This window comes from Rhipicephalus sanguineus, chromosome 10 (genome assembly GCF_013339695.2).
Source record: "Rhipicephalus sanguineus isolate Rsan-2018 chromosome 10, BIME_Rsan_1.4, whole genome shotgun sequence".
Classification (NCBI taxonomy): domain Eukaryota; kingdom Metazoa; phylum Arthropoda; class Arachnida; order Ixodida; family Ixodidae; genus Rhipicephalus; species Rhipicephalus sanguineus.
Window position 1 is genome coordinate 125844176 of NC_051185.1, and position 9807 is coordinate 125853982.

Below are 9807 nucleotides of genomic sequence, written 5' to 3' on the forward strand. Positions count from 1 at the left end.
ACTGCTGTGCAGGACGATAGAGGGAACGCTGACACACCCACTCCCGTACAATTTAATGAAATAGGCCTCAGCCAGTTCTCTTGCGACTGCGTCACAACTTCGCTTTAAGATTTTCCTGGATGAGAACAGGGGCACACATGCACAAGATTTACAATGAAATGGCAGATGCGAGCCCGTACCATTTTTGATGGACAGCGCATGTTCCTGTAACCGAACATTACTGCATCGGCCTGTTTGGCCGATGTATACATTGCCACAGCTCAAAGGAATCAAATACACCGCACCGACACAACTTATACTTAACTATGCACCAACTAGCCCCGCAACAAATTTTATTGGACAGTAGCCATGCCCCACGTTTGCTTCAAAAATTGTTATCAAACGAGTGAAAAGACAGCTACCCACTCACGGCGCAAGATGTGCATTAAAGGCATCGCATATCGCTATCGCTTGTCCAGCATTCACGTATAACTAAAACACGAAGAGCTTTTATTGCGATAGCAATTACATGGACACTCTCGGCAGATTTTTGCCGTCGCCGTCATGTCCCGGATATGTATATGTATGTATAAATAAATAAATAAAAACCACAAATAAAAAGAGTTTAGACAAAAAAAATTCCGAAGCGCTTGGCCGGGGTTTCGAACCTGTGACCACTCGCTCCACAGCTCGCTGCCTTTAACAATTACGCCGTGCCTCTTTTTTTTGTCTTTATTGCAGGGCTTCAGTTTTCAACCGTGTGAAGAGAGTACATCCTGTCTACATTTTTTTTTCTCGAAAGTCTGCCCTTAGGCATAATATTTATTCAGAAATACACATATAAATTTGCTTCGTGTATGAAGTCCAGTAACGAGCGGTGGTGAGGTCCACTAATCCAGCGGTCAAGGTCGGGTGGTCGGCCAGGCCTGAGGCCTGTTGCACGTAGGTGACGGCGACGGCTTAATTGTAGACCGGTGCATGTCCACAATAGGTGTGTGACAGTTACATCGCTGATTGGGGCGTCGCAAAATGGGCACGATGTACCGTACGGGCCGCGGTACTTTTGCGCCCAAAGGGTGGTCACGGATGGGGTAAGCGCAACCCCAACACGAAGCCTCCGCAACGTAACCTCCTCTCGGCGGGTTAAACCACCAGGGAGATCTGACCCACACGGAGGTGTAAGAGCTCGTGTGGTACGTCGGAGGCTTTCTTTTTCCCGTAGCATCTGTCCTTGAGCGTCCTCAGGAAAATGCGGTAGTGGGTGCGGTGTGACTTGTGGGTGGGTTGCCAAATCAGCTTGGACAAGGTCCGGCAAAGCGGCCCGAGGCACCCACTGAACACGTATCCGCACAGATGCGGAGGCAGCAAGATGGTGAATACTATCCGAGAGTGACGTTGACCGATACACTCGTCGTATATCGTGGATAGCTTGCGTCGAGTCCGTACGAATGATGAGCTGAGAGCATCTGTCAGGTACAAGAAAAGGTATCAGTGCTGCCAATCCGTCACGTATGGCAGCCAGCTCAGCAAGGTGAGCCGGTGGTGCGGGATCCGCAAAATACGAGCATGTCTGGCAAGCCTCTGGTATTGATGGGCATACAATAGCGGTGTGAATGGTGGTGCCACTCACACTGGCATCAGTATAGGCGACGAGAGTGGCGGTATCTTGGTGATCGGCACGAAGCAAACGGGAAACTTGGGCGTTCGCCTGGCGTGGAACCGGGTTGTAAAGGCAACCAAGAGGTTTGTTTTCAGTGAGTTGCATTTTGTTCCACGGGGCAATAGTGCTCGTCTCTGAAGGGGAATGGTGAACTTCTTGGCCCATGTACCGCGCCAATGCAGCAACCGAACAGAACGTTGATGGCTTGAGGTTGCGCGCACAGCGACGCTGGTGTACTAACTCGTCAATGGTATTTAGTTGGGACTCCTGCTGCAGTACTGTTAACGGAGTGATACGTGGCAGTCCAGTTATGGCCCGCATGGCTTCGTGGTTAATCGCCTCTAGACGTGCCCACTCTGCCAGCGTGAGGTGATGAAACTGGGCGCGGTAGACGAGCCTCGGTTGCAATATCGAACGGACAAGGAGGCGAGCCATCTTGGAGTTAGCGCCACCAGATTTCTTCGCAATCCGTCGTATGAGATGGATAGTTTCTGATGCCTGCTGTTTGGCACTTTTGACCCAAGGTCCTGCAGATCCGGTGGCGTGAATTTCCAGGCCAAGCACGCGGAGATTCGAAGTTTCGTGTAGCGGCTGCTGATCCAAAATTAACTGCAGAGGCCGAACTCCCAGTATACGACGTCCATACTTGTTCGCAACCGACATAAACTTCGTTTTTTCTTTGGAGATTTCTAGCCCAATCTGGGTGCACCAGTTATGAGTTATGTCGAGGGCCTCTTGCAAAGCTTGTTCTTGACAGCTGATTTCAGGGTGCACTGACCAAAGGGTGATGTCATCTGCATACATGATGTATTTTGCGTGGTGTATTAGCGCCAGCTTCCATGCCAGTGGGAGGAGGGCCACGTTAAAAAGAACTGGTGCTAGCACAGATCCCTGTGGGACACCTCTATTGGAAACAAACCGTCCAACTTGTTGACCTGCTAGGCGAATGGAAAAGCTGCGATCGTGGAGAAAGGCTTTCACAAACGCGCAGACTCGACTGGGGAATTGGAGCCAGTGAAGAATTTCCACAATAGCATCATTGCTCACATGATCATATGCTTTGCGAATGTCCATAGACAGAATGGTGCGAATCCGTCGAGAGCGACCTCCAACAAGAACCATGGATGAGAGGTAAGCAAGGCCATCCTCAGTGCCCAGATGCAGACGGAACCCAATTTGGCCAGGGTGATACCAAGAGTATCTCTCGAGCCACCACGTGATGCGTGTCGCTAGCATACGCTCGGTCAGTTTACCCAATGTGGAAGTGAGAGCTATCGGGCGCATGTGTGCGATATTTCCTGGAGGCTTTCCTGGTTTGGGAATGGGAACCATTTCTGCATGCCGCCAAGAGTCAGGAATGGCTGATGTAGACCAAGCTTTGTTTATGGCCTCTAACAGGACATGTAGAACCTTGCCTTCAGTGTTTTTGTAAAGTTCATAAGGTATGCCATCCGGCCCGGGTGCTTTGCTCGGTTTTGATTGGTCTATTGCTGATAAGAATTCGGCCATAGTGAAATCAGCCTGTATGCCCTCTATATCGGCGAGCGTAGGAAGCGTACCTGCATACGCTGGCAAGCAGTTCTGAGCAGTGAATGGAGGCGGTGCCATGTCTAACGCAGGAAAGAATGTGTGGGCGACGATATCGGCGAATGCTGATGGAGTCTGGCCAGAGGCTAACAGGGCGCAGGCTGCGGGGTCAGGAGGCCGCCGACCGCGTTCCATGGCTCGGAAGGTGCGCCATATAGAGGCATTGGACGCCGAAGGCCCAAGTGAGGAGCACCAGTCCATCCAACGGCCGCGTTCCAGGCGGCGTTCGTGGCGGCGAGCTGCTGCTTGAAGGCGTTGGGCTTCCAACCGAATGGCACTTGCTGTAGGGTTACGTTTTGACGCTACTTCTGCTTGACGGCGCGAGGCCCATAGACGCAGAAGCTGCAAATCTGGAGCAGGTCGCGATTCATCCACCCATGACACACGTGTTGCTTGAGCTAGTGCCGCACTTAAACAATCTGAAGGATCCGAAAGAGAGCGAGAGGTAGTGCTTTCTGAAACTACCCTGTACTGATCCCAATCCACCACTAGACAAGGCCGGCGAAGGCGGCCAGTTCCGCCCGAATGTAAACCGAGGTGAATTGGGTGGTGGTCGCTACCCCAATAGTCAGGTTCAATTGCCCAGGAGACCGCAGTACCGCCTAGCCACCAAGATAAGTCCGGTGAATGAGGCAACGCGCGAGGGTGATCACGGCGACGAGTGGCCACTGACACATCATTAAGAAGCGTAAAGTGTGCGTCCGTAAATGTATCCAGCACACTTACGCCACGCGCACTGCAATAAGCATAACCCCATGTTGTGTGAGGCGCGTTAAAATCGCCTGCTACCATTTGGGGCATCCAGGATGCTGTCGCCTTAAGTGCACCAACCATCCAAGAGACATCCGAGCCGCACGACCACTGTACGGACGGGCGTAGAACGAAACAATGATAACGTCGGTGCGTTGGAGACGAACTAAAACAGCCACGACTTCTTGCCACAAAGTACACCATCGCGAAAGGTCCACACGAGTCTGATGAAGAATGGATCGCACATAAACTGCAACCTTTTCAGGGGGAACATCCGGCGTTGAACACCGGCGATCCAACATTGAAGGCGAAGAGTACGCCACATAACCTGGTATGGGTGGCAGGCCATTAGATTCCTGAAGAAGTAGAGCCCATGCACGCAGCTTCCCATATTTGAGACGCTGTCGTAGCTCTCCCACTTTTCCGGCAATACCGCGGCAGTTCCATTGTAAAATTCCTTCCGGTGAACTTGATGTAGACGCCATCATGGATTGAGATTAGCCACGAGGACCGATGTGAGATGCTGGAGTTGCTGCGCAACGAAGCGTAGCAGTTCTTGGGGTGATAGAGGTTTCGACTTGGGTGCTGAGACAGGAGTTTGTGCCGTAGGGGCAGTAGTTGACGCCACTGATCTCCACTAGGGGGAGCTGGATGGCGCATCGGGCGCGCGGGCGTGAAGCCACCGGAAGCCGCCGTTTTTGTCCCGGAAGAGAGCTTTTCTCTTCTTTTTTAAAAGAAATACCCGCCTGTGGTGCAGTAAACTGTATGACTCGACCGGAAAAGTCGTCAGGGAAGACATTTCACGCGTAAGTACCTCAAACTTGCATTACTTTATACGCATTTTGTGCGTTGCAGCACTCCGCCAGATTCGGACGGTGTCGGAACGGCGTCTGTCATCTTTCGTGTAGCGTTCGTGGGCGTTTAAAGTGATGCGTAATCGCAGAGTTTGAAAAAATAAAAAATAAAAACGATCATAACAACAGCTGCGACCCGAGAATATTTGAATTGCGCGACTGAGACGCACAGAAGACGCCCGCTTCCGGGACAAACAGGGGACCTTCCGGTGGCTTCACAAGCGCCCGCTTCGGAGAGCGGGGATGCGTCGTCCAGACTTTTAATGGAGGTCAGTGGTTGACGCCGACGGTGTATGCAGCGAGTGCGTTCCGTCTCGCCGACGCTGGAGCAATGCACGGTGTTGCTTGAGACGCTGGATTTCCTTTTCAAGGCTGGCAAGGCGAGAATCTATCTCGGACTCATCATTTGCCAAGGGGAGCTGCACGTCTTCTAACACTGGAGGAGCACGTCGGGGTCGCGAACTTGACGACCCAACCACTGCACTATAACTAGGAGTGGCAGAATCATGTGTCGTGGTTGCGGGGGCCACATGAGTATCGTCGGCGTCTAGCGAGGCTGGAATCTCGTAGCGGTTGTGTATGGGAGCCGGGTCCATCGATGGATACTCCGGAGTCCGTACTGGTCTCCCAGGCCGGCGTTGGCGAGCTTTCATAGTGGCTTTTTGCTTGGTAGGACATGAGGCGGAAGTGATGTCATGATCATTTGTTCGGCATAGGCCACATCGAAATGGTGCTGATGCTTCATGTTCCATGGTTGCATCCTCAGAGGAGCAAGGGCAGGATGATTTCATGTGGCCTTGTTTGAAGCAGGAGTAGCAGTACACAACAGACGGCTTGAACGGACGAGGGCGCAGAACGCAACCGTAATATAGAATACGTTCTGGAGCGAATCGAGGACCTTGAAGAGTGATAAGACACGTGCGACCACTGCCCATGTAACGGGCAGCCACGACCTTATGTGTAGAACATGACAGTTCCCGCAAGAGCGCTTCAGGTTCTTCATTAGGGCCAACGCCGTTAATAACATAGCGCCTTAGATCAGTGCCACTGGCGAGGTATGCTTGCACAGGAAGGGCATAATCCTCAGTTACCTGTATCTGTTGCAGGTCCTTAAGCATCTCCACAAATGACATAGCAGGAACCCATACAGAGATCGTATTGGTAGCTTTGTGTGGGGCAAAACCTTGAAATCTGGAGGTCTTGAGGCAGGTGTCGAGAGCAGCTTGAACGACACGGTTGGGTAGAGTTGACATGTTCTCCGGGATACTAACGGCAAAATACAAACGCACGCGGTGTTGGGTGAAACTCGCGGTACACCACACGTGGATGTGAGACGCGGGGCATGCTGCATCGTTGCCTGCGCTGTGTTTGCGTTGTATTGCTCGGGATCCACGCTAGTTTTCCATTTTGGGGTTGTAGCGCCACGCCACTCGTGGCCAGGCGGCCAGGGAAAAAAGAAGCGCGTCCCAAGGTTCGTGGTGGCGCGAGCTAGTGGGAACGCTCTGGCTCTTGTAGACTTACGCCACAGGAAGGAAGAAACGACACGGCTGAGCCAGAATCGCAGTATATATGTTACAACGCGACAAGGATCCTGAGGCTAAAATTACAGCGCAAACGCGCAAGATACCCACGAAGAAAAGAAAAGCACGACACAAGCGTTGACTAAAAACTGCTTTATTCTTTCATACGCCTTTGCATATATAAGCCCAAGGCAAACTTACCGCACATGCGCACACAACAATTCCTCTAAGCCAAAACGTGTAACAAGGTTGGTAGTGTATTACATACGCGAAGACATGACATTATATTCAGAACCAACGCGTTGTATCCTAGTCAGAACGAGCTCGCACGCGCTAGCGCGTTCGGGCCTGTGTAAGGAGCTGGGTAAGGAGCTGTGGCCTCTCGCCCTTACACTCTCTCAGCAATCACGTGATGTTGTCGGGGAACGAGATTCTGCAGACGCGCGATGAACCCACGCAACGTGCTCTAACAAGAGTTCGGGACGAGTAACAGCAACAGCAACTACAGTAATTCATGGCGTGCTCCACTTGCAAGGAGGCGTTAACATCGGGCAAGGTGCCCCTGATGAACGGAACTATAAGTCGACCCATGTGCTGTTTCGCATCCCCACATGGTTCCCTTTAGTGGGAGATGGTGTAATTTTTTACTTCTCTTGAGGTCGTGCGCTCTGCGGTTTTGTTTGCCGTCCACAGGAAGGCGCTGCAGGCTCTTGGGACAACGTGATTGCAAGAGTCCGAGAGTGACTTGAGTTCTGCGCATGCGTCCTGGCGGCTCGAAAATTTGTTGGGTCCCCAATTCTAATACTGTCTAGCGTTTCGCCTGAGTTGGGATGTGCGCCGTCTACTTGTACTTTGACATACAGGGCGTGGTCGACCATCCTCGCACGATTATCTATTTCGGGAGAGTTTTAACGCGATAGCGTTAAAGAGCTCGTTTCGCAGAAATTCCGCCGTCGGCGTTGGTGACGGCGTCGTTTGTGAGCGAAAAATCGAGAAAGATGCAAATAAAATAAACATCTTCAGTCCCACTGAGGATCGAACCCGGGTCGTTTGCGTGGCAAGCAGGTGTCCTACCACAAAACCACGATGTTACTTGCAACTGCTTAAAAAAAACACTACATAAATGCCATGTAGTGGAAGGAGTCTCCTTAATGCATTTTGTTCGGCAGGTGTCACGACGAAAATAAGCCTATTCGGCGATTTGTAGGCGCCTTGGCGAGGCCATCAAACTACGCATTTGCGCGACGCCATGCATCGAAAAAAGCCGGGATAGTGCACCCATTGCCACTAAAAAGAAACACACACAAACTTGAAAACAGCTCCAAAAATGGGCAACTATGTCCATCTAGCGGAAAACATATCAAGCAAACAGCAAACGTTAGATAATATGCTGCCATCTGTGAGGCTTTGTGAGAAACATGTCTCGACTACAGGAGAGCCTATATGGTTCCGCCGTTCTAGCACAGGGAAGTGCTTTAGATCCAAAACCTGTACCATTACTATAGATAAATCGCGCGCGCGCGCGCGCGCGCGCGCGCGCGTGTGTGTGTGTGTGTGTGTGTGTGTGTGTGTGTGTGTGTGTGTGTGTCGGTGTGCGTGTGTAACAACACACATTAGTAATCATAAGAAAACAGGGCGTGCAAACACGGACACAAGGAAGTAATCAGGACACCACACTTCTTTCTTGTGTCCGTGTTTGCACGCCCTGTCTTTTTATAATGAATACTTACCAACTAGCTCAGCTCTCTCTTATTCTAAACACATTAGTAAGTATGGACTTAGTGGTTGAAGTGCGCACTACGGGCCGGATTTTGCTATCGCGTTCAAATCTTAAAGGCGAAGCTTAAGGGTCCCCCAATTTTTTGTACGTATCGTGCTTTCCCCGCAAAGTGTGTTGAAGCTATAGAACACACGAAAGTCACTTTGCTCGCTGTAGCGGCCGCATTTGCGAAAGGAGTGGTCTGCTAGCCAAAGTAGGGATTAGTTGAAGTAACAACTGCGACAGTTCACGCTCGCCCTATGTATGCGTTCTTTTCCTGCCTCCTTCATTGTTTTTGAACAGCTCGCTGCAAGTGTCGAGCTGTGACACTTGTTACGTCGCACTCGCCTTGTGTGTTTTCTTTTCCTGAGTACTTTGTGCTTGAGCAGCCCGCGCCAATTTTCTAGCTGCTTGCCGTTCTTCCTGTGACATTCGAATTTCTTGCTATCGCATTCACTGACCTCACCCTTGAGGCGAAACTGTGACTTTTATGGACTTCCCTTGTCTTGGATGCGCAATGACTGGTTGAACGGATAGCGAATATTTAGAGCTTTAGCAAATATGAGCTAACAACAGTCAATTTTGATGGGGATATTGTCCGCCGCCGCCGGTGTACGTCGCAGCTATCGCGCATCATAATTAAAAAAATATCCCGGTTCGAGCAGTAACGGAACCCAGGCATTCTGCATTGCACTTTTGCGTTCTACCACATAATCATGCGAATGCTTGAAACGTCTCTGGGAATAGACCCTATACAGGCGTCAGGTCAGTAGAGAAGTCCCGTTAATGGTTGTAATATTGCGTGGCAAAAGCGGGCAATCGCACAAGGCGTCACACCTTGACAAGTGCGTAACGAGTAAATGGTTTGCAGGTACCCACCCATTACAAAGAGTTGAGCCTTTATTCACCGGCATCATCATCACCTACAACATCAAACAAAATTTGCAGCTGCGTAGGTGCACCCATTTCTTCACAGACCCGTAGTGGGTATAGTTCGCGACGTCGTAAAATGATGATGAATTATGGCGCAGTGGACACTTCGGGCACCTCGAAACTCTACTTGAACTAGCCGCCCTAAGAGAGTTTATAGTTGGAAATCAGGCCACTCCTACAGCTTATGGTGCGACTGCGTTGCGTGTTCCGCGCAGGGCTGGCCTTTATCCCCTTTATTCTCTTCATGATGACTGATGGGCGCGAGAAAACGGCACACACCGAAAAGAAGTACACGGGACGACGCGCTACGAGCAACTGGAATATTTTTATTCAGGACAGACATATTTACACCGCAGTACTACTTTTCGTTGTGTGCCGTTTTCTTGCGCCCCTCAGTCATCATGAAGAAATACCAACTCGCCCAACTTTTTGCTTTACTTTATTCTCTTACTGATCTCACCTTAACAGGCACAGTGTTCTCTTCTTGGACAAGTTTGCCTTTCAACATATCCTCCCGGGAGTCCTGGTCACGCTTCCTTAAAAGAGAACAAAGAAAAAAAAATTTACAAGCACAGTGCTCCAAGTCCGTAAAGACAGTAAAAAAATTCTACGTAAGAACACTTATTCTAGGTAAAACATATCAGGTATATTGTATTTGGGCTTGAATTGTCATTGATTTGCTTCGCGAGAACAACACAATACGACTGAAATCATATGCGCGCTAGGAACACGAGGGGCTTGTCGATAAAATATTAAAAAAAAACA

The 9807-nt window shown here is 50.4% G+C and overlaps 1 protein-coding gene across 1 annotated transcript in view; it reads right to left on the reverse strand.

The window, feature by feature from the left end:
- LOC119406727 (ATP-binding cassette sub-family C member 3-like) overlaps positions 1 to 9573 on the reverse strand; it is a 122767-nt gene extending 113194 nt beyond the window's left edge. The window contains exon 1 of the mRNA XM_037673460.2: positions 9503 to 9573. Within this exon, the coding sequence (XP_037529388.2) occupies positions 9503 to 9550 (48 nt within the window). The 5' untranslated portion in view covers positions 9551 to 9573. The remainder of the gene's footprint in view (positions 1 to 9502) is intronic.
- Between the last annotated feature and the right edge of the window lie 234 nt (positions 9574 to 9807).